Here is a 26,424-nt window from a genome sequence, read left to right as displayed (position 1 = left end):
TTAGGAAATAGAAAACAGTAAAAAATGTACATGTCGTATGGCATTATTGGCTGGGCAACCACGGGATGGGTTCCGTGCACATCGGCCCCTTTCTTATATGCGCGAATATTGTCGATTGTTTGTGTGTAGGTTACAGGTGAGTATAATGAATGCGTTTATAGTGTAGGGTAGTCCTGACCTTAATTTCGGACGGAACTCGCCGGAACGGCATTCCGGCACCTCCCAGGGAACTTTTTTGGACTCAATGGGGCAATAGGCATCGGAGATCAAAATAGCACAGCGTTACTATAACTTGCCGCTGCACAGGCACCAGGCAACGTGACAGAGTATCGATTATCTGTTGTTTACGACTGCCAGCAACCTCAGATCCACAGTATAACCAGGATAAATTGAGCTTCGTTCCGAAACTGTGATCGGTACAAATCGTCTTCGTATTAAACTTTACAGTTTTCTTGTTTGAGTTTGAGAACAGTATTGTGTAAAAAATTACCTCACCCTACGTTCTATCACAGGCTTCCACAAATTGAGACGTGATTTTTATGGCACGGGGAAGGAAGGACGTGTTGTGTGTTGTATGGTTGATGAGGTGCGTTCCAACACCTGAAACTTTTAAAATTAAGCACTGATATAGTGATAAGATTGTGTTGATAACGATACCGACGACGACGACGACAATGAGAAAAGGAAAAAGATGAAAGCCGATGCCGGCACATAGCCCACTCCTCCCTGACAGCGCTAATGAGATCCCTACCCGACGGACAGGTCTTAAAGTGTCACACACCCCCGCTAAATGAGACACTGTGGAGAGGTTTGAAATTTAATCCGGAACAATGGAGCGAAGTCCAGCGATCAGGAACTTTGGCAACATCTCTCCTCCTCTTGTCGGCTAAATACTGATAGTGAAAATTTCCCACCACCATTTTTCATACCGATGTACCTCAAGAGTTCAGCGCCATCGCATAGACCTACGTATAAGCTACCTCGTGTACAGAGGCGGGTCACCCTCCGCCAAACACTTTACGGCTGCTCGCGAGTTATAGAGTACATAAATATCAAGTAGTGCACTTGGCAGACACATTAGGAGCATGATAAGCTGTTGTGTCAAATGGAAACACATGCTTGAGAACCTGTCAGGAAGACTTCCTTTCATGTGTGGAGGGGCGACATCACGTGCAAGGAACAGTTTTACTTTCCCAGCTTAGTCTTTCCACGGGCAAAATGAGAATGACCATAGCAGTAATCGTATTATCTTGAGGACTACCTCAATGCTGCTCAAAGTGCTTTTCGCAAATGCAGACGACGGCGCAGCGGCAGTTCACGGGAGCCATTCGGCCAAGGACGGAGATCGGAGCGTGACACTGCCCAGGCGGAGCTTTCACTCGCGCCAGGAACACACGTCCTGCTACCAATCCAGCAGCACGAACTGGAACTGCCTGCTTGATGATAGTTCTGTGTGTTCCTTAAAATTTTTTCGGCGCAGTGAGCATTCGTTGTTGACTGGAGAGTGCAGCCGGCCGTCGTTTACTACTGTTGTATCTGGGCACCTACAAGACACATTCAGGTGAGCAGTCGAAGACATTCTACACCCTGAGGAAGGTCGCTGCAACATGACCAAGGGATTGGACATTTTAGTATTTTATAATTTAAGTATTTTAGCTTATCATTTTAGTATTTTAGCATTTTATAGGGTGACACGGAAGCATACTATATTGAACTGGAAAAAATTGAGACATGAGTTAACATACGAGGTGCGATGATGTGAAAAAAAAGTTTACCGTTTTAGTCAAGTTTAGTGTTGTCACCTTCAAAGTAGTTCCCTTCTGATTGCACACACTTTTTCCAGTGCTTCTGCCATTGATGGTAACATTTCTGGAACTCATCTTCTGTAAAATCCTCCAAGAACCTCGTCACAGCGTTTTGGACATCTTGTGTTGTTTGGAAATGGTGTCCCTTGACTGCCGTTTTGACTCTTGAAAATAGAAAAAAGTCGCACGGAGCGATATCTGGTGAATAAGGTGGCTGTGGTAGTACTGAAATTTCTTTTTAGGTTAAAAATTGCTGTCCTGACAGAGCAGTATGGGATGGCGCATTATCGTGATGCAGAATCCAACTATCAACTATGTTGGCACGGACACGAAGAACTCTTTTATGAAGTCTTTCTAAAATTTCTTTGTAATAATATTAGTGAACTGTTCGTCCAGGAGGCACCCACTCTTTATGAACAATTCCCTTGGAATCAAAGAAGCGCACAAGCATCCATTTCACTTTTGACTTTGACATGCGAGCTTTCTTTTGGTCTAGGTGAACCCTTTCAGCAACATTGTGAACTTTGGCGTTTTGTCTCTGGGTCGTAGTGAAAAAAAAAAAAAAATTTCATCACCAGTGATAACACGGCTCAACAATTCTGGAGTGATTTCCGTTTGCTGTAACAGATCGGTTGCCACATTTTTCCGTGTTTCTCGCTGTTGCACAAATCTTTCTCATACCAAGGTCTTCAGTTATTATTAGATGAACAGTTTCTCGATTGATGTTCAGTTCTTCTGCAGTCATTTTCACGGATAATCTTCGATCAGATCGTACGAGTTCGCGCGCCGTGGGCAAGTTCACATCCATCCGTGAGGTTGATGATCGTCCACTGCGGTCTCCATCTTCAACATTCGTTCTGCCTTCACTAAACATTTTATGCCAACGAAAAACTTGAGCTCTTGACATAACCTCCTATCCAAAAGTTTTCTGAAGCTTACCATAAGTTGTCATCGCGTTTTCAACCAATTTAACGCAAAAAGAAATGGCATACCGTTGTGCAGTATTATGTGGTTCCATTTCCGTGACGAGAGACACAAACACGTGTTAACTTATTACAGCACAACTCACGACTGAGCAGTTGCATCGATGTGCCGCTTGGACTAGAAGCAGCTTATAGACCAAGGTCAAAGATATTGTGCCTACGCAAGCCTGCAGGGTTGCCACATCTTGCAAAGAAAATCAGTCTCATTACTTCATTGTCGCACCTCATATAAAGGGCCCTAGGTTAGCTGCCAATATGTTGGGCGCAAAAATGTACTAAATTCAAGATATGGAGATGCAGATGAAACAAATTAACGAAAGGGTTAAAACATTCGATAAATGTACGCTTATCATGAAATAAATACATTTATAAATCTTGGGACCGATTTCACTGGGCTTAGACATGACTCAGTATTTGTCAAGTGGGAGTCGAAAATGGGCCATCTCACGACATGACGTGGTCCATTCTTGCGTGAAGGGGAGTCTGACGTGGTGCGTCGAATGTTTCTTTGTTGTTTGGCGACGATTTGACAGTCAACAGCTTTCATCTTCGTTGTTCAGAGGCTTCGAGGCTACGGCCCAGAGTGGTTTCCACAGTGACTGACCGCCGTCCGCTATCCACTTCAGGTTGCACGCTCGGCTGCCGAGCGTGGCGTTCCTGTGTGTGCACTGCCAGAGGCTATTGCCCGCGGTAATTGTCTCGCAGAAGCGGTGTTACTGCAGTGTTTGGAGGTGGGCGTCAGACGAGATAAACACAGTGCACAAGCACTGAGCTGCAAGTTAAACCCACTCACAATAGAGCGAAAAGGAATATGTCAATAAGTGACAGTGAATATTAATGGAAGTAGGTATCTGACATCGGAAAATTTTAAGCAATGGATTGACAGGCCTCCATAAGGCGAAAGAACAGGATGATTTTCAGGCAGTCATAGACAACCCGAATCATCCGCCACATCGGCATTGTCATGGGCGGACCGAATTTACAGTTCCATCCAATGACTGACAGACGTTTCGTGACCATGCCTCTGTCTTTGCCCAGAGCGAAAATTTCAGAACTTGTGGCGGCCGCTGTATGACTAGAGAACTCCCGCTTGTTCTCATGTGTTCAGTGCCGTGCGGTTTCCTATTAACACTCGCTGTGATGTCCGCACCAACAGACTGTTTCGAATTTTTGGCTGCTTTCCTGAGTAGTCCAGAAAGCATCCACACGCCAACCAACCTGCTCGCTGTAACGGGATGCCTGTGCTTCGTGCAAGTGTCTGCAGGTGTCCCTGACTTACCGGGATCCTACTTGCCGCCCGTCGACTTTGTGCATGGCAACCCTTCTCAAACGAGCCACACACTTCATAAGTACGTGAGTGACCTGAGAAAAGAATACGCGCCAGCTGCGAACATACCTCCTGTCTACAATGCCCAGCGGTGAGGTATTACAAAACCCAGACTGATTTTAGTTAGTCTAAGTACGGTAAGAAGAAGAGGCTAAAATCTTAATTACTCTTATTTACTCTGAAGTTTAGAGTTGATTGCCATGTCGGTCTCCGGATATTTCTGCGCACTTAACGTGACTTTAACAAACCGTGAAACTACTTGAAGTCAAAAAGTCACGTTGTAACCTCATCAGATTGCAAGATTGTCGGATGAAAGTTATGGTCGTTGAACAGGATGCGCGTTTAGATCAACTTTCGGTTAACTGCTACTGTACTTTTTAATTAAAGAAAACCGCACTCAGTAGATTATGGTGAACGTAGGTATTTTAAGATGAAGCCCTTGGCATATAGCTAACATTTTCACTTTTTCTCTGGGCTCCACATTTGTTTCGCAGTATCGAAACTTTTTTTACTTGCCAACGCTATTTAGCCACTATCAAGAATAAATCGCTCTGAAATTACGAGAAGTTGTTTCAGACGGTCTGTAGTCAACACCTTACTTCTGGATTGTGGTATCACTATTCAACACAAATAGTAGATTTAGATAGTAAGACTACGACAACATGTTCGTTGTCTATGGTTGCCTACAAGAGCTCTGCTAGCAATATCGTTTGAAACGCTGTCCGAGCGGTTCTGGCGCTACAGTCTGGAACCGCGCGACCGCTACGGTCGCAGGTTCGAATCCTGCCTCGGGCATGGATGTGTGCGTTGTCCTTAGGTTAGTTAGGTTTAAGTAGTTCTAAGTTCTAGGGGACTTATGACCTCAGCAGTTGAGTCCCATAGTGCTCAGAGCCATTTGAACCATTTTTTTGAAATTCTGTGTTCGATTCAGAGGGGCATCTTGGAATGAAGAGAAACACCTTCCACAGTGAAGATTCGACTGTTTTCCTGACAAGCGAGTTATTTTGCCAGTCGCCAGACCTGTTCTTAGTGAAACAAACAAATCTCGATAACCTTCATAAAAGAGAAGCCAACTCCTCCCCTGATTAACAAATTTTTCTTCTGTTCTTCTACTGCTGCTACTACTACTATTACTACTGATGACGACGAAGTGTATTCGACATCTCCAGCCCCAGTGTCTTAACATCACATTGAGCTACCGATATGCATGCGACCGCATACGCCACCTAATACTCGTATGTTCCAAAACGCGTCGCATAAAAAGGGGATTCTTTCGCCTCATACCTCGGGTTCTGTTGGTGATAGATACGGTCAAGTGTTTTGGATAGGCTTTGGGGTAGGGACCATTTGTATACCCAACAGAAGGATCATCTGCCCTGCTGTGGCAGAGAAAAGAAGTAACACAAAAAATGCGAATATGTTGACGTTTAAAAGAATCTAACTGAAAAGTGGGATGCCAGCTACGTCATTCTACCTTCCTCAGCACTTTTAAAAATTCTCACAAAAATTTTGGCATGTGAACTTATTCGCGCTTTTTATGCTGAGAGAGATGGAGACAGTGGCAGTAGAAAAGAGACGGAAACGTAATAAATATTGGAAAATAGTAGACAGTGGTTGTGGTTTGGGAAGAGCGAAGGAGACTGTGACAGTGTGAGAGAAAGAGAGGGACACAGTGGCAGTGGAACATAGTTGACAGTGGTGGGAAAAGAGTGAAGGAGACGAATGAAGAGACAGAGAAAGTGGAAATGGGTAATAGATAGTAGTAATGACAGTGTATGCAGTGTATGGCAATCACAACGAGGAGAACAGGTAATGACAGTGAGAAGAGACAGCAGCAGTGGGAAGAAATAAATGAGATAATATCAATGAGAGAGAGAGAGAGAAAGAAAGAGCAAGAGGGAAACAGTGACAGTGGGAGGAGACAGTTGTGATAGGAAAGAAAGGAAACTATGGCTGTGGAACGGGAGACAGTGACAAAGAGAGACAAAAGAGATAATGACAACGAGGTGGGCTGAATGAATGAAATGAATGAATGAGTGAATGTGAGAGAGAGAATGCGCAGGTGGACCTGGATGGGTGTGAGCGACTTACAGCAAAGGATTAGTGGTTCTGAACGAGTTAGTTCAAATGGTTCAAATGGCTCTGAGCACTATGCGACTTAACTTCTGAGGTCATCAGTCGCCTAGAACTTAGAACTAATTAAACCTAACTAACCTAAGAGCATGACACACATCCATGCCCGGGGCAGGATTCGAATCTGCGACCGTAGCGGTCGCCCGGTTCCAGACTGTAGCGCTTAGAACCGCACGGCCACTCCGGCCGGCTGAACGAGTTAGTTAGGGGAGCTTGTGGCAATGAGGTGAGTTGCATGTTGAAAGCAGTGCGAATATGTTCACGAGCCAAAATTTTGGTGAAAATTTTTGAAGGTGCTGAGGAAGACAGAATGAGGCAGCTGGTACCACACTTTTCAGTTCGATTCTTTTAAACGGGAGCATATCTGTCTTTCCTGTGCTCCGTCAAGAGCATTTTTCCGTTGGTATAACATTGCTTAAGCTTATGGGAACGTGATAAATTTAATTAATTTACTTTTCACCTCAATTTGAACGAGATGTAAGATTAGTAGTTTGTAGAATACTTCAAAGTTGCGTTACAAAACGGTGGGAAACGTTTCATCTGCAGCGAAGTAGTGTGCAGTCGCACTGACGTGCCCAGCCTTTTTGTTCAGCCGTTTTCCATTTCTCTTATGCTCCACATTTGGGTACTCGTTCATACTGACTGTAGAGCTTATAAATTTCTTGTAACACAGTCACACGTTAAATATCTAGGAGGGGGGAGGGGGAGGGGAAGGAGAGAATGACATGAATAGCATATATCAGCGAAGTACACAAATTGTTTTTGTACCTTTTCGTTATTTTACACTTTGCAGCTGTATTTATGTATCGGATAGGAGGCCCCACTCTGTCTCTTACTTAGACCCATTACACTCACAGTTAGTCTGGTCGGTGTACTAGATCAAGAGTCGTTAATCCATGTCCAGATTTAATCCAGGTATGACTCACCATCTCGTCCAGAAGCAAGCTCCCTACTATTTTCACTGTGTGGCTAGGTTCGCACTGAGCAATCTCGTACTGTAATCGCTTAAAAACCGTGTCGGAAGAAAGCTAGATCCGCCCCGGAGGCGCTGCAGCATGACTCCGTACCGAGTGGCTTGTGCAATGCTACTTCTCGTACAGCCGGAGCGAGATAAAAAAAAAAAAACATTTGTGTGGCGCAACGTAATGGACTATCACGTCGCTGTCCCAATTTGGCACGTGACCTTCGTCCGGCGCGCTGCTGCGGGCACCGCTCGCAAACTGAGGTTTCTGCGATCAAAGTGGGTAAAGGTCGGCGTTCGAATATCTGTGCCATCGTTACATCCAAATTATCACCCTCAGACATTGCGTAAGTAACAGTCACTTATACTGTTTACATTCACGCGGGAAACGTCGACATGACTGTTAACTGTTTCTTTCACTTTTATCGGGTTCCGCCTAGCCATGCGAACCAAGACTTCTTGACCATGGAACGAGCCTGTACGTAGTTCAGTGGTTAGCTAATTTACAGACAAAAGAATAAAACTAAAAACATTGAGTATACGAATAAATAATAAATTACTAATAAGTTATCAACTACTGCGAGGAACTCCTGTACAGAATCCTAGTAGTGTGCCTCAAGGTAACTATTGAACTTAGTCGAAGGTTTGGGGTTAGTCAATTAACTATTCATTTCTACTGGATGTGCTTATTGAAAATGAAACCTGTTGAGTAATGCATTCCCCTCTGTACCACGCTTAATGGAGTTCTGTGAAAATGCAAATTTATTCCTCATGTTAAAAAACATGGAACGGTTTCTGTGAATGCACGAGGGTATTCAGAAAGTAAGTTACACCTGATTATAGCAGCACAAGTAACTTTTATTGAATACTGCACTGCGGCACTGCTCTTGTTGCGCGGTGGTCTTAACGTGGAAGTGTGAGTTTAACTTACACCCTGAAGTCCCTTCGCATATACTTGACATATACTTCTTTCCTCGCAATTTACTTGCCAGAGTTAGTCCTTCAGATATATTGAATAAAAGACACCATTTTACATGTTTTCACAATAATGATTTCCTTCGACCATGAATGCCGACAGTTATACAGCTATGAACCCTTGGCGTTTCGTTCTCATCTTAGGTGTGCCCTGTAGACACTTCATTACTTGGGAATGACTTTAGACTGCCAGTGGTGGTGGTGGAGGTGGAGGTGGTGCTGGTGGTGGTGTGCTCCGTCCACAAAGCAGAGCAATTGCGAAAATCCTCCAGGCTTTCCGCCATACATTTCGTAGCTGTGTTTATCTTGATGTCAATTACCTAATATCTTCTTCTTCCTCTGGCCCTCTTCTGTCGCCATTCCTTCTAGTGCATCTTTCCTTACTCAGTCTCTTCTGATACTGTGCCCTAACCAATTTATTTTCGTCCGCTTCATTGCTTCCAGTATTTTTCTTTTCTCCTACGCCTTCTGTAACACAATCATGTTCACTATTTTATCTGTAAATTCCACATCTTCCATTCCTTTCTAAATTCACATCTCAAAATACCTTACACATTTCTCCTCTACGCAGCAATATCCCTGTATCGGTACCAGACAGTGATACACTGTATACAAAACAATTCATTAATATTTTCCTTAATTGTTCCTTTACTGCAACACAGAAAATATTACTGCTTCTGCAAGACATTTTCAATAGTTACTCTCATTTTTATTTCATGACTGCATGACGTGCTACTAATAATTTTGCAGCCTAGGTATCTGAAACTATTTCTTCCATTAACTCATCACAAAATTTAAGTTTTCTTTCGTTACTTGGCGTGTAAAAATCATTACCTTAGTATTCTTTGTTTATCTTCTTACATTTTACTCACAACTGGTGTTTAGTTCTTTTCATGTACTGTTAATTTTAATCTCACTATCCTTCTTCCTATTGCCACATTCTTTTATTTGTAGCAGTTTTTATCATCTAAACACATGTTGAACAGGGGAAACACGACGACCTTGCCTAAACCCTTCCCCAATTTCGATTGTCATCTTCTATGCATACATACTTTTACTCTGTAACATACAGGTTGCTTATTAACTCCGCTGCAGAGTGAAAATCTCATTCTGGAAACATCCTTCAGGCTGTGGCTAAGCCATGTCTCCGCAATATCCTTTCTTCCAGGAGTGCTAGTTCTGCAAGGTTCGCAGAAGAGCTTCTGTGAAGTTTGGAAGGTAGAAGACGAGATACTGGCAGGAGTAAAGCTGTGAGGACCGGGCGTGAGTCGTGCTTGGGTAGCTCAGTTGGTAGAGCACCTGCCGGCGAAAGGAAAAAAGGTCCCGAGTTCGAGTCTCGGTCCGACACACAGTTTTAATCTGCCAGGAAGTTTTATATGAGCGCACACTCCGCTGCAGAGAGCAAATCTCATTCAGGTTGCTTATTAGTCTTCTTTTCTTTCCAGTTAACTCAGATCTTCAGAACATCTAAAAGTTTAGTCCAAGGAGCCCTGTCAAACGCTAATTGCCCTGCATGCTGCACGTTGTCGGATTTGTTTTCTTCGGTATTGGCACCATCAGTCTTTCTGTGACCACTCATCTTTCTTGTAAATGTTAATGGGCAAACTCAGTATTGACGGTGTTTAAAACACTTTTATGTATCTTGACTTGTCTCTCATCTAATTTTCTACACACAAGTGCGAACGAACTTTACGTTGCTACGAACACATTGGTGTCTGATTATGTCGTCTCTTTCTGGGTGTTTGTGATACCCGATGGCGAAACCACTATCCGTATTTTCATATTCTATACTTCTCCACTGTGGCAATACCTCCCACACAGCCATAAATAAGACAGTTATTGGAGGGGATATTCTAAAGTGTGTTATTAGCCTTTCAACTGTTATGTTTTGTCTGCTTCTGGTTAGAGATGTTTTTCCAGTGTGCCCATAGTAAATTATACTCTGCACTAAAAAGCAAAATTCAGTCTTTCAGCTCAAGAACCATACCTACATCCAGTTTCCTTGTCTTCAATTCTTGAACTTCTCATTATTTTGTTTTCATCACTATCACGTTTTATTTCATACTGGATTATACAAGAGATTAAAATTGGTCGTGCTTGCATTCCCATTACATAGCAGCTTGTTCGCAGCTTTATAATTACAGCAACCTGAACAGCATTTCTTGCAACGACTTTTTCAATTTTATAGCTTCATTTTTTTGTGAGTGCCTTTTGAATTCAGTTTCATCTGCAGTTCACAGAGAATTGTAGAAATCACAGGTCTGTCCTAGACGTCACTGACCTTCACTGAACACTCTGATTGGCCGTTATAACTACTGTGAGTTGCCAGTAACCAGAGGTTCGTATACTCTAATCCCAGAACGGACGTTGAAGATGTTCATAATCTTTATGTCTCTTTCATGTCCTCGTGTCTTCTTACTGCGGTTATGCGCAATGCTTCAGGTACTGCAACTCCGTGCAAATCTATGCTAGCTTAATTGTCATTCCATACCTCTACAGAATAACGTTTGCTTTACAAGTTTCAGTGATGGAGTCATGCTGCAATTTTGGTATATTCTTATCACATGTAAACTAAAATCGTGGCGTATTCCTAAAATACTAATACGAAGGTTGGAACTTTAATAGTGGCAACTATTTATTTACAGCTCGTACAAAATAGATACGTGTTTCAAAGTTTTACTGACCTTCAAAGTAGTCACCAGCATTGTGTATAACCCGTTGCCAGCGACGTGGAAGTCATAGGATACTCTTAGCAGTGCCAGTTGTGTTGACAGTTCGAGCGACGCGGTGTATTGCCGACCAATTTGTAACAGTTCTGAAGCGAATGCCGTGAAGTGTTTCCTTCAGTTTAGAAATCGAGTTGAACTCACGAGGGCTTAAGTCAGGAGGAGTGCAGAAGGTGGTTTAGCAGTTGGCAGCCCCATCAGTCAAACAAATCAGTAACAGCTTGCACTGTAGGAGCTTGAGTATTGTCCTGCAAAATGATGGACTGGTCCTGCACAAAGTGTCATCACTTTTGTCTCTATGCCTTTCATTTTTGGAACACAACCTACGACCAGCTTAGGGACAAAAGTGATGACACTTTCTGTAGGACCTGACCATCACTTTTCAGGACAATGCTCAAGCACGTCCAGTGCAAGGTTTTACTGATTTGTTTGACTGATGGGGCTGCTAATTGCTATACCACCTACTGCACTCCCCTGACTTAAACCCTTGCGAGTTCAACTCGATTTATAAACTGAAGGAAACGCTTCACGGCATTCGCTTCAGAAGAGCTAAAAATTCGTCGGGCAATAGACCGCGTCTCTCGAACTGTCAACACAACTGGCACTGCTAAGAGTATCCTACGACTTCCACATCGCTGACAACGAGTTATACACAATGCCGGTGACTACTTTGAAGGTCAGTAAAACTTGGAAACAAGTATCTATTCTGTACGAGCTGTAAATAAATAGTTGCCACTATTAAAGTTCCAAGCCTTGTATCAGTGAAACATTCGAAGTGGGGGCCTCTGAAATGTGCGAAGATGACAGATGAGGGAGACATGTTGCTGCACGACATTTCTTCCCTTGTGAATGTACTGATAAATTTCACAGAAAAATGTGATTATTGTACCAAACGTTAACCTCGCTCTAAGAAACGTGCACCCATGTTTGGTTTAAACAAGCGCAAATGTGATCGAGTGTCACAAATCGTAATACAACGACCATTTTAAGAAGATGGTCTTTTAGTATCATACGAAGTAAGAGTCTTAAAAACTAAAACATCACGAGGTAGGTAGCAGTCTCGACCAGTACAAGCTCTTTCAGTATCTTTCACAGCTGCACTAATGCCATAAAGAGAGGACGCATTCAGTCATTGATCGTGAAGCTCGTAAACGCAGACATTTTCTTTCTATCGTGCATCTTTTTTGTGCGATGCATCTGCGACCGTCCTACCACGCATGTGGGCCATTGTGGAAAGTCAGCGACAAACTAGATCAGCATCCTTTAAGTGCTACGTCTGACCGGCACACTGTCAGCTGCTTTATGTAAGAACTGGCTTGCCTCCGTAGCTCGACAGTGTCGACTCGTTCCTGGCGGCAGCTGGTTTGTATCCCAACGGAATCTTCCGTCCCTGGCCTGCGAGAAAGAGGGAGCTGCTGGCGCACGGTCTCTACTCACCATACTGGTACACAACTGTAGTTGCTTAAACATCTCAAAGCGTTTTATGGAGTTTTGCTCTGTGACAGTGTTGAAGGTGATCAGTTAGTTTAACGGCTACCTGGCTGCTGATGGAGAGAAGAAGGCAGTGTGCTGACAGTAAGTATTGTCATCTCTGTCACTCAAACACGAGTGCGAAGAAAGAAACGATTAGTCATCTGAGCAGTCTTCTGTTGTCTCGCAGTCAACAACAATGTGTGATAGACTTTTTCTGCGTAAGAACTACAGGGCTCAGGAAAATACAAAAATACAAAATCCACGACCAAATACCGTTGCTGATCGCCACATTCGAGATTCAGGGAGGTGCGCCGGCCCCAGATCCAAACCGTACGGCAGATTAATGACAAGGGCCGATGTACCGGCCAGTCGGGATGTGATTTTTAGGTGTTTTCCCACATCCAACTAGGTGAATAACGGCTTGTACCCACGTTATATGACCCTGGGTCAACTTTGGTTCCTGGGAATGTATCATATCCATAAAAAAATGTTTTGGGAGAGGACAATAGCCATTAATTTTTCAATGTAGGCGAAAAATGCCCTAAAATAGTCAAATCTGGCTAATGTAGAGTTAAGTGAAGCTGTGGTTATCCATTGAAAATGACGATACGTCTGATTAAACTAGTAAAGAAACTTGGCCATACTTCTGGTTTAAATAAGGCAGAAGTACGCTTTTCTGCCAATTTCCATCTGCAGATGTATTCTGCTGTATGGAAAAGGCGGCAAAACTGCATGTTTACGTTACTAAGTACACAGTGTTTCAGTCAGTCCACCACTGAGGTTCTTACATTGCAGTTGTCCGGTTTACAGGAAGTCTGATATTTTACTGTTTGTTCTTTCGAGGCATATGTTGTCACTGTCATGAAACAGCAGTCCCGTTTTAGGTAACTTTAGCTTGTTAAGCCCTCTTATGCCCATCAGTGAATTTTTCCCATTGTTGTGGAGCTTTGATGTCCGTCGCACTGATCTGACACTGGTTCGTCGAATTTTACGCGGATGACTTCAGGCGAATTCTGGTATAGTACCTTCAACAATGCGACGATCGGTTCTTGCCCACATCATCCTCCGTAGCCCACCTTTCTTCGGTTCTTTCGAATAGTGCACGCTGCAACAAAGCAAAATATCAAAAGCTTCTACTATCTGCTTGTCGGTACTGTTTATCGTCCACATTGGACTTCCATATAAGGCTACAGTCCAGATAAATACTTCCACCAGTCTCACTAATTCGTAAATTTATATAAGGTGTCAGCAGATTTCTCTCTTTCAGAAATGCGTTTATTGCTGTCGCCAGTCTGAATTGTAGGCTATATAGTTTGTACTTCTGCCATATACAGTTATGTTGATTTCCAAATAGCAAAACTCCTCTACTTTGTAAATAGCAGGATTAGGGGGAGTGGGGGTCAATGCTACCGATAAGGACATGGACCGGATATGACGTAGGATAAGTTAGTTTGTAGGACTTAGTTAACGAAAATTGTGCTAGGGAACTGCAGCGAATCAACATCGCGGCCTGCCCAGTGCCAGGGGCACGCTCTTCGGCTTTAGCTCGGTGAGCAAGGCTATCAAAGTAGGTTTATATCTCACTGGCATACATGTGACGCTGCAGGAGATAGGAACTAGTTATAAGAAATAGATATAAGTCCTAGGTACTAGACATTAAATGCCCGTTGTATGTAATACTAACTGTAGCTCACCTGAAAATTGTAACTAGCTGCAATATAAGTACCAGTTGTATAATTATTATGACCCACTAATCAGATAAGGAAGTGGGTTGATATTGTATAATTATTATGGTTTGTAACAAAGATTTTTTTAAAAAAAAGTAGCATTTATGGCGTACCACACCTCGATGAGTGGCTTATCCTGTCACTCGTGGCATATGATTCCCACATTCATCCTTCCAGATGCAGATTGCTCCGTTAGCTCACTAGTTCGCCTCTGGTCAGACAAGCTACATTTTGAACGTGAGGGTATGCGGGATTTCATTTCCTCTCATTATCTCCTTTTTCATGAAAAATATTCACAGCATTTGGCATTTACACCAAACGAATTTCCCTATATGAGATGCTGAGAGGGATTCTTTCACCACCACCACCTCTCAGCACCCCTTTACTTCATTTCCGCTCCTCCTTAATACAACGAGAAATTCGCTAATTGCTAATGCGTCTGCGAAACGCGATCGCAATCGTTCAGACTCCTTTTGCTACACAGTGACCGTAACAGTAGTTACGTCCTCGCTATCTCGATATTACGTCTTGCTGACGTGATTGCCATTACAGTATATCAGCTCCTCGTTCAGACGTGTGCTAAGTTAAGTCGAAAGAAGTTGGCGGCCAGGCGGTCCGCCTTAATGAGAGGCGGGAACGACCAGTGGACGCGATAGCCTGCCTGCAGCTGCGGTTCGCCTTGACTCCTCCGCAGCTGCCGGAGGCAGCGCCGGTGCTGGCGAAACGTCCTGCCCCACGCCTGGAATACCGTTTCATGCCGCACGCAACATGTACACGAACTAATCGTACATCACTCCCAACAGAATATTAAAATAGAGCTTTGTGTGTCTGTAAATTAATAATTAGTAACAATTACCCTCAGCTCACTGTACATTTTACCCGTTCCCTTTAGAAACTCTTGCCTTCCCGCAATCTTTCTTTTGACGGAACCAGTCACTGGATGATACACTACTGGCCATTAAAATTGCTACACCAAGAAGAAATGCAGATGATAAACGGGTATTCATTGGACAAATATATTATACTAGAACTGACATGTGATTACATTTTCACGCAATTTGGGTACATAGATACTGAGAAATCAGTACCCAGAACAATCACCTCTGGCCGTAATAACGGCCTTGAAACGCCTGGGCATTGAATCAAACAGAGCTTCGATGGCGTGTACAGGTACAGCTGCCCATGCAGCTTCAACACGATACCACGGTTCATCAAGAAAAGTGACTGGCATATTATGACGAGCCAGTTGCTCGGCCACCATTGACCAGACGTTATCAGTAGGTGAGAGATCTGGAGAATGTGCTGGCCAGGGCAGCAGTCGAACATTTTCTGTATCCAGAAAGGCCCGTACAGGACCTGCAACATGCGGTCGTGTATTATCCTGCTGAAATGTAGAGTTTCGCAGGGATCGAATGAACGGTAGAGCCACGGATCGTAACACATTTGAAATGTAACGTCCACTGTTCAAAGTGCCGTCAATGTGAACAAGAGGTGACCGAGACCTGTAACCAATGGCACCCCATACCATCACGCCGGGTGATACGCCAGTATGGCGATGACGAATACACGCTTCCAATGTGCGTTCACCGCGATGTCGCCAAACACGGATGCGACCATCACGATACTGTAAACAGAACCTGGATTCATCCGAAAAAATGAGGTTTTGTCATTCGTGCACCCAGGTTTGTCGTTGAGTACACCATCGCAGGCGCTCCTGCCTGTGATGCAGCTTCAAGGGTAGCCGCAGCCACGGTCTCCGAGCTGATAGTCGATGCTGCTGCAAACGTCGTCGAACTGTTAGGTGCAGATGGTTGTTGTCTTGCAAACGTCCCCATCTGTTGACTCAGGGATCGAGACGTGGCTGCACGATCCGTTACAGCCATGCGGATAAGATGCCTGTCATCTCGACTGCTAGTGATATGAGGCCGTTGGGATCTAGCACGGCTTTCCGTATTACCCTCCTGAAACCACCCATTACATATTCTGCTAACACTCATTGGATCTCGACCAACGCGAGCAGCAATGTCGCGATACGATAAACCGCAGTCGCGATAGGCTACAATCCGACCTTTATCAAAGTCGTAAACGTGATGGTACGCATTTCTCCTCCTTACGCGAGGCATCACAACATCGTTTCACCAGGCAACTCCGCCCAACTGCTGTTTGTGTGTGAGAAATCGGTTGGAAACTTTCCTCATGTCAGCACGTTGTAGGTGTCGCCACCGGCGCCAACCTTGTGTGAATGCTCCGAAAAGCTAATCATTTGAAAATCACAGCATCTTCTTCCTGTCGGTTAAATTTCGCGTCTGTCGCACGTCATCTTCGTGGTGTAGCAGTTTTAATGGCCAGTAGTGTATATGGTCTAACGTGAATTCAGAACCGCGGGGTAACACAGCATTTTTCACATACACAGATACAATCCATCGTCGTCCCTTTTTTCACGTCTGACATTTCTGTGAACAATACCAACTTGCATTATGATTCGTAGTTCACATTAGGCCGTGGGTCCGCCCGTTACTTGATCGGTGAGCGAACACAGGGGTTGCTGGAACGCAAGCGTCCACCAGACGCGTACCACCCCCAGTAGGAACATGCCTAGTAAACCACTGACGTGTTCGCATGAACATAGGGTGTGAGTTTCGTAACATGACGGCTATATATTGCTTTGTGATGTTTTTCCATTTTTCTGGCACTGCTTCGTTCTTATTTTATTGAGAGTACGGAATATGTTTGCTCGGAAGCAACTATTTTCGGATTTCTCGCTCACTAGCTGGCCAAACCAGGAAATATTGCTGCGTTCTCTCCAAAGTCTTCCATATAATTTTGTATTCCCTCCCACACGCACACAATGTATCCTATTTTACGAAATTTTAATTGAGACCTTTGCTCTGTCAGTTTCGTTTATTTCGAGCATCATAAATAGCAAATAAAAAATCTACTATGTCCTGTCGGACAGGTACGACGGGACAGTGGAGACTACCAGCGAGTGGCAAGCCGAGAGTTGGGTTCAAATGGCTCTGAGCACTATGCGACTTAACTTCTGAGGTCATCAGTCGCCTAGAACTTAGAACTACTTAAACCTAACTAACCCAAGGACATCACACACATCCATGCCCGAGGCAGGATTCGAACCTGCGACCGTAGCATTCGCGCGGTTCCGGACTGAAGTGTCTAGAACCGCACGGCCACTCCGACCGGCCGAGAGTTAGGGTCGGACGGGAAGCGTGTCCGGAAGACAGAGGCGCTAAGGAGACCACTCACGTAAAGCGCGAAATCGGGGTTCGAGTCCTGGCCCGGCAAAAATTTTCAAATTTCACCGTTGAATTATTTCAGTGCACAACTGCGGGCGACGTCGGTCCCCCATTTGAATAAAAAATGTCATACAGAGACTTGACTTCGATTTAAAGATCCCGTAATTACCCAACAACTTATCCATGGTTAAGCGACGCACAAATAACAAAATCTGTTGTTTCCTTACGTTGTCGTTCTCACTGTGAAGGTGTTTTATTTGTGTACAGTGGCCAAACATAACCAAATGTTGCTTGAAGTTGGGCCACCATAGACTCTCATATTTTAGTACGAAAAGCTCGAGAGGGATTCAAATGACACCTTGCTCAGGACTAAGAGTAATACAAAGGTGTCCACAATCGCTATTTTCGAATTTTATGTATATTTTTTGTAATGAGATGACACATGTAGAACATTAAGTACTTGCCATCCTAGGTCCGCTATGAGTTCTGCAGCCTCTGTGGCATTAGCTAGACTTTTCATTAAGCTACAGTAAATATTAGTGCTTTTTTTGAGGAATGTAATACAAGGTAGCACACAAATAATATTCAGATCGGATAGTATCAGATTAAAAGTATAAGGATGATGGCTCTGAGCACTATGCGACTTAACTTCTGAGGTCATCAGTCGCCTACAACTTAGAAATAATTAAACCTAACTATCCTAAGGACATCACACACATCCATGCTGAGGCAGGATTCGAACCTGCGACCGTAGCGGTCGCTCGGTTCCAGATTGTAGCGCCTAGAACCGCACGGCCACTCCGGTCGGCTATAAGGATGAGAATTTGAGCATGTTAATTAATTAATTAGCGGTAATACTAAGAACAAATGAGATGGCACACTCACTCACAATCAGTATAAGGGAAGTCCATTAGAAGACTTAGCTTTGGTGGAAGGGTTCTGCGAAGATACACTGAATATGTAAAGGAAATCACAAGACACGAGTGCTATCTATCCTCATCATGTAGGCTTGACGATAAGCATTGAGTATGTCCAGACACGTGTTGCTAGGACCTTAATAGGTCGGTGTAACCCATGTCAAAGTGTAGCAAAAATATTCCTTGGGTGAACTATCAAGTTCTCGCGAAACCCACTTGGGTAAATTTAGAGAACTTTATCCCGTGAGGACTGTGCACCTTGCCACCATCGAATATCACACGTAGGTGTCACGACATAAGAGCGATTTGAGCACGTACAGAGACTTGTAGACACTCTCTCAGAACGTGAGTGGCGTAGGACAGAAAATCGCAAGCCACTCTACAGCGCACAGCGGAAGGTTCATCGTGTTAACGTCATCGATTTTCTTTGCGGTTCAGTCCAGGAAACGAGTGTCCATCTCCAGAGATTTCGTCGTCTACGGTACGTTAGTCTCTTCCTTCTTTTCTTGTACTGAATGTGGCTGTCTACATGCCTATCTACATGCTTAAATCTCTCATCTTTTGATACGTGCGAGAGATACATGGGTGATAGTGTAATGGTGGCGCAGATTTACCCAACGGGATCCGTGAGAACTAGACGTGGATGTAGCGTAGCTCTTTCGGGGAACAGTACCTTGACTCCATTGTGTATTATTAGAAGAGGGTTACTATTCGCCTAGATAGTGATGTGCTACGATCTGCTACTGTAAAAAAGGTGTTTGAAAACTCTGCAGCATTTCTCATTCCTAATGCGACTCCGTACCGCGAGGAATGAGCATTTACGACCGCTGCTTCACTATCACAAAATATTCCATTTAGGATCCTCTAACATCTACTTAATTTTGGCTGTAGAGGACAAAAGGTGACACTTCTTAAGGATCATAATGTGTATGTATAACAGCTAATCAGTGATGTGACAACTAGCAGAAAGTTCTTGTGCTCGGAAAAGTGGTTTTCGGTTCTCGTTCGCCAACGGAGTCCTCGTTGCAGTCTATGTTCTTTGTCCTTCCACGCTGCAATCGCGGAATTAAAGGAGAACGATGGTAAAACTGTCCTCTGGACATCACCACCTAATTTTTTAGTACATTGTCGTTAATATTTAGTGTTGAAAATCATCTTTCCATTAGTTTTTGTACGTATAGGACATAAAATACGGCGTTAAAACGCATAATAAGTTATAATAAAGGAGGGTGCAATCTGCAGTGATCAGCGTTAAGGAACGCCTCCCAAATCCAAGACTCACTCGCACGCCTCCCTATTAACGCTCTACGAGCGAGCTTTTGCCAGTGACTGACTGCAGCTGAGCTGTGCCCACCACACTCTTCTTTTGAATCATTCACAGAACTTCCCAGCTCTTGGGCTTTGTTAAGTCACTAATCATCCTTCCAGAATTTCTACCCTTCCAGCTTCTGTTCTGTTGGTGTACATGTATCCCAATACGTTTTAAACCAAAATTTTAATTTCGTTATTTCAAGGACAATGTGTTGGTACTGGATGTAGATTTGTATCAAATTTGCGTAAAGTTATCAAAACATAACACTCGCTTTTACACACCACCCATCTATCACTCCTCCTCCTGCCCCCACCCCTTTCATTTTCCTACAAGCCTTTGGCTTAATTGCAGACTGGAAATGAGAAACACTGGAAGAGCGAAATGTCAAACTGTAAGATACATAACTGGAAAAAACATGACAGATTAATGTCAAAAATCATTTTATTTGAAGGACAACTAATTGTCAAAGTTTCATATAGTTTGTAACGTCTGACAGAAGAAGTAATACAAAAGTGTAACAAGTTTCGCATTTAAAAATTATAAATATGAAAATTTAGATATAGACGCTTCATTTCCAATGATTCACTGAATGTGCTCAGCCTCACCTCACTTATTGCTGAGCAATAACAAAGTACTCGGTACTGACAACACTGACACAGTGCCCCCCCTCCCCCCTGTGGACCAACAACTCTTTTGAGAGTACGTGCGTGGCCCTACCTTGCAGTACTCCTTCCTTTTCCGCGATGCGCGTCTGTCCTCCTATTCTTTCTCCCCTCCCTCGGGTATCATGTCTTGTGAACACTAGGGAAATCGAAACTTGTGAAGGTATTGGAAGACTTAGGGATGACGAAAGACAAAAATGAAATCCACATGTGTGTGTCTAAAGGCCGGCACGTACGTTTGAGGCACAAAGGGCGACTGGGTAAGGCGTAACTCCCAGCGCCCGGATCGAAAGGTAGGACTGCGTCAGGGCGCTGATGACCTCGACGTTGAGCGCCCGTAAGCCCCAACACACACACACACACACGACTCGCGCATACCCCTGGTAAAAGCCAGGCCCAGGGAGGGATGGTTGCCTGAAATGTTACCGTCCCAATTTCCGATTGATTCCTGTGTCTGGAGTTCGGGGGGGATGTGACCTCAGGTGTGAACAATCACCTAAGGCAGGTGTGCTCCTCTGTGAGGGCCTCCGGAAGGAAGGAGCATGTCATCGGAGGCGCTGGCAATCGTGGGGGATCATCAATGCATCTCTCCATCAATGCAACCTCTGTCTCACAAACGGGAATGGAATAAGGCCAAAGATAACACGAATCTTCCAGATGCAACTCGCTATCTCGTGGAATCACACATAGGAGGAGGTCAGAACTTTTCCACAGTGAACCTGTTCATCATTCAGGAAGGTGTGCATACAACTGCATGTCCGCCGAAGTCCTGCACTCGTTTGCGCAATGAGACTTTCTTTCTAGAGATAGACATTCCCTTTCAAGCTCAAAAACTGCTTAAAGCTACGCTCCTCCACGGATACCCTGTTCATGTAGAGCAGGGGTGGCCAAGCTCGCGGGCCATGCCCGAGCGCAAATGCCAAAGCGCTCAGCCTCGGAGCCTCGGTTCACGTTTCCCCCAGTGCCACGTTGCGCTGTCTGAGAACGAGGAGGGAGAAGAGGGGAAAACAGCGAACGCGCCGAATTTAAATGTCAATAAAGTCCTATTGCATACGACTTATTCCACATTTCTCAGTGACACATGTCACAAACAAAACCAGTTTTCTGTATTAATTATTTTCGGGGCACTGAAGACATAATTATCTGGTACAAACTATCGACATACGACAGACGAAGACAATTTCAGAGAGTTTCGCACTCAATTTGCCATGTAATCATAACTCAGTTTCATAAACGAAGGAAGGTCAGTCACACAAATACCATCATCATCATCATCATTTAAGACTGATTATGCCTTTCAGCGTTCAGTCTGGAGCATAGCCCCCTTATAAAATTCCTCCATGATCCCCTATTCAGTGCTAACATTGGTGCCTCTTCTGATGTTAAACGTATTACTTCAAAATCATTCTTAACCGAATCCAGGTACCTTCTCCTTGATCTGCTCCGACTCCTCCACACAAATATGTCGATCAAAATATTGTAGCACTTTTGCAACCTCATTATGAAGACTTGGAAAATGTACCTGAGAAAAGCAATGTAGACCTCCTGGTCAGTTTTAACGTAAAAAGATTTGTAATTAAAACTGGAATTACCTTGCAGGTTAGTTAGTTAAATCTGCACATGTACAGGGGTGCTTTGAACTGAAACGGCAAATGGTCTCAAAAGCAGTTCGAAAACAGACTCCAAGATTGACAGTGTGTTCAAAACCTTTATAAAACTATCACTGACATTCTTGCAAGTACACAATGAATTCTTCAGACCTCGCGCTTCATTTAACGCCAGTGAGCTTGGGGAATTGGATTGTGTGTCAGAAGGCGTCCCATCCACAACGCGATTTTCTTTTTGAATGCATCCCCATCAAATCAGAAGTTAATCTGCAATGTGTTACTTTGGGCAGTGTACAGTCAAGTCCACTTAAAATACGAAGTTTGCAATCCATTCCGAATGTTCTAATTTTCGTTCCTGCGCTCCTTTTTCTCTCATAAATTCAATAACAGCGAGATTTAAATCGAAAAATCGTTCCAGGCATGCTCCTTGACTTAAGCAAGGTACTTCTCAGTAATATATGAACTCTGTACACTCTTTGTTTCCACTGAAACATGGTGCAACTGGAACTATAATAACGGGTCGGACTTCAAAACATTTACATTTCGTACCACAAATCTCTTACAATGCTCCATGTCTGCAAATTTAGCACAAAATGCTTCATGTACAGAGCAATGAATCCCATTGCGGCGGCGCGGTTCTTTCCGTCCGTTTACGACGTACCTGCACCTACCTGTGAACATTGTCTCAGCAGATCATCAGTAGGGAAGCCGAGCGAAACCTACTGTACTTCGGCGTGAACCAGGCTGCAATTAAAGTCACTAATCTACGTTTCGGAAGAAAGTTTTCACACGAAATGAAAGGTTGGAAATTTTGTCCTTAATTAATATATTCTGAAACTTAGGTGAACAAGTATCACTGCCAAGCCCATGCTAGTCTTAACACAGTCACTCACAATCCCTTTCACTCACGTTAGCAAGTTTATGATGTTGCATTTCCCGAAAACGTAATAGCTACAAAATTACGGATTGTTTTTGATTGAGAATGCTCGCCAAATATTAAGTCTGTCGGTACCTAATGCAGTCACAGTTTTTAGTCACCTACCTGCTCAATACGCCACGCTGAATTTGTCTTTTCTCGTCACAAAATTTACTTAAAAATTCCGAAATTTCTACACACCCATCGGAATAATTAGGTCGTCACTTTACCACACTTTTGACGTATGAAACACTGGTAGATCCGGCAACTTATCATTTCCATCGGAACTACTACGACACACGTCCGCACTGTTTCATGGCTAGGCTCCGACTCTTCCCCAGAATACTCTGTCTTCTCTACCAACAGAGAAAGGCGCGCGAAGAATATTGCTTTACCATTGGTCAGTTCACTCAACAGCCAATAGCAAAACAACATTCTCCCGCGTCAGTCCGCGCTTTTAATCAATAACCAGTCGCAAAATAGTAAACCTAACGACTGCAGTTTTTACCGACGTAATTATCTAATATGCTGAAGTTTTGTTTATGCATAAAGTTATTTACTGTTGTTATTTCTACCTGAATTAACTTTCCCTTTACCATAAACTTACTTTACAAATCTATTCTACAAAAATAAATTTGTCCACATCCATACTACTTCGAAATGTTCCCACACTAAAAAAAAAAAAAAAAAAAAAATGGTTCAAATGGCTTTCAGCACTATGGGACTTAACATCTGTGGTCATCAGTCCCCTAGAACTTAGAACTACTTAAACCTAACTAACCTAAGGTCATCACACACATTCATGCCCCAGGCAAGATTCGAACCTGCGACCGTAGCGGTCACGCGGTTCCAGACTGAAGCGCCTAGAACCGCACGGCTACACCGGCCGGCTCCCGCACTAAATCCCACTACATAATTCGTTAAACAATTATCTTCATATTAACCTTAAACCACACTTACGCAACATTCATACTGCTAAAACACGTTTATAACATTTTACCTACACAAAAAGACATAATAACACTTTATGAAAATACTAGAACAGTTTACGAAAAACATTCTATTACTTTATTGCACTCTAATGGACACAATCGAAACTAAAATCACAGTCCCCCTATCCAATATTGTCCTCTATCGGCTGATACATAAACTACGTGCACGTCCAGTCTCGCGTCACCATCTGTCACTATCCAGCTCTGAGACAGATCTCCCACTTAACCGCGTCCAAGGGAGCATCGGTATACGGCGCTACGCCTCACCATCCCTTACTCGTTTTAATTTTTTGCTGCTTCATTGTCATCTAAAAGTTAAAATTCCTTCTGCTTGGTACTGTAATGTCGTTTTGTAGCAAATAAGCAGTACCCATCGCTCTCGAAACCCTGTACAATGTAACCCATTTTTCATCTGTGTTAGTAAGCGCCTATCTTGGGCACGGAACCCAAACCCAGTTGCAGGTTGCGTATCTAACGGTTTCCAGGTACATAAAAATTTTATTTTCAGTATTTCATATATATAGTGAGCGAATTTAAACATTTAAAATTCTGACGAGATCCAGACATTGATTTAAAGAATCGGGGATTTACCCGTATTGAAGAAACAGGAAAGAAAGCGATAAGTGTGGTGAGTTTATGTAGCGTTGTGAGCGCTACGTGCTGCCCTGCAGTGAGCTCGTCTCTGTGCCCGCAGGATCGGGGCGCGATGCAGCCGGACGACGTGTCGTGCGAGCTGGACCTGGGCGAGCCGCCCGCGGAGCTCGTGGAGTTCGCCAGGGAGGAGCTCGGGGAGTCCCCGGACACGAGGGCCGCCGCGCTCCAGGAGCTCAGAGACCTCATCTTTGGTGAGTTCCCGCCGGCAACGTACCTGCTGTCTCACATTCGTGAACCCCCACACCAGTGAGGCGATGGCGCTACGGGCTTAAGTTGCACTTGGTTTTGAAGGTGTACCGGTATGAAATGAGCGTTAAGATACAAATGTGTTGATTGGGAACATTTGTTGTGAAGAGCCACCGTGGTACAACAACCGCGTTAGAAAACTGCTGCGGAAGCAAAGGGAACTTCACAGCAAACATAAACATAGCCAATGCCTTGCAGACAAACAAAAATTACGCGAAGCGTAATGAATGTGAGAAGGGCCATGCGAGAGGCGTTCGATGAATTCGAAAGTAAAGTTCTATCTACTGACTTCGCAGAAAATCCTACGAAATTTTGGTCTTATGTCAAAGCGGTAGGTGGATCAAAACAAAATGTCCACACACTCTGTGACCAAAATGGTACTGAAACAGAGGATGACAGACTAAAGGCCGAAATACTAAATGTCTTTTTCCAAAGCTGTTTCACAGAGGAAGACTGCACTGTAGTTCCTTCTCTAGATTGTCGCACAGATGACAAAATGGTAGATATCGAAATAGACGACAGAGGGATAGAGAAACAATTAAAATCGCTCGAAAGAGGAAAGGCCGCTGGACCTGATGGGATACCAGTTCGATTTTACGCAGAGTACGCGAAGGAACTTGCCCCCCTTCTTGCAGTGGCGTACCGTAGGTCTCTAGAAGAGCGTAGCGTTCCAAAGGATTGGAAAAGGGCATAGGTCATCCCCGTTTTCAAGAAGGGACGTCGAACAGATGTGCAGAACTACAGACCTATATCTCTAACATCTATCAGTTGTAGAATTTTGGAACACGTATTATGTTCGAGTATAATGACTTTTCTGAAGACTAGAAATCTACTCTGTAGGAATCAGCATGGGTCTCGAAAAAGACGATCGTGTGAAACCCAGCTCGTGCTATTCGTCCATGAGACTCAGACGGCCATAGATACGGGTTCCCAGGTAGATGCCGTGTTTCTTGACATGCGCAAGGCGTTTGATACAGTTCCCCGCAGTCGTTTAATGGACAAAGTAAGAGCATATGGACTATCAGATTGTGTGATTAGATTGAAGAGTTCCTAGGTAACAGAACGCAGCATGTCATTCTCAATGGAGAGAAGTCTTCCAAAGTAAGAGTGATTTCAGGTGTGCCGCAGGGGAGTGTCGTAGGACCGTTGCTATTCACAATATATATATATATGCGAATTGACGCATGGTGCAGGGAATGGCAATTGAATCTCATTGTAGACAAGTGTAATGTGCTGCGAATACACAGAAAGAAAGATCCCATATCATTTAGCTACAATATAGCAGGTGAGCAACTGGAAGCAGTTAATTCCATAAATTATCTGGGAGAACACATTAGGAGTGATTTAAAATGTAATGGTCATATAAAGTTGATCGTCGGTAAAGCAGATGCCAGACTGAGATTCATTGGAAGAATCCTAAGGAAATGCAATCCGAAAACAAAGGAAGTAGGTTACAGTACGCTTGTTCGCCCACAGCTTGATTACTGCTCAGCAGTGTGGGATCCGTACCAGTTAGGGTTGACAGAAGGGATAGAGAGAAGATCCGACGGAGAGCAGCGCGCTTCGTTAGAGGATCATTTAATAATCGCGAGAGCGTTACGGAGATGATAGATAAACTACAGTGGAAGACTCTGCAGGAGAGACGCTCAGTAGCTCGGTACGGGCTTTTGTTGAAGTTTCGAGAACATACCTTCACCGAGGAGTCAAGCAGTATACTGCTCCCTCCTACGTATATCTCGCGAAGAGACCATGAGGAT

General features: G+C 43.8%; 1 protein-coding gene across 1 annotated transcript in view; it reads left to right on the top strand.

The window, feature by feature from the left end:
• LOC124595947 (clavesin-1-like) overlaps positions 1 to 26,424 on the top strand; it is a 220,311-nt gene that overhangs the window by 33,110 nt on the left and 160,777 nt on the right. Inside the window, exon 2 of the mRNA XM_047134869.1 lies at positions 24,462 to 24,612. Coding sequence (XP_046990825.1) covers positions 24,474 to 24,612 — 139 coding nt within the window. The 5' untranslated portion in view covers positions 24,462 to 24,473. The remainder of the gene's footprint in view (positions 1 to 24,461; positions 24,613 to 26,424) is intronic.

This window comes from Schistocerca americana, chromosome 2 (genome assembly GCF_021461395.2).
Source record: "Schistocerca americana isolate TAMUIC-IGC-003095 chromosome 2, iqSchAmer2.1, whole genome shotgun sequence".
NCBI classification, from domain to species: Eukaryota; Metazoa; Arthropoda; class Insecta; order Orthoptera; family Acrididae; genus Schistocerca; species Schistocerca americana.
Note: the sequence above shows the minus strand (reverse complement) of the source record. Positions and strands in the feature narration are given on the sequence as shown.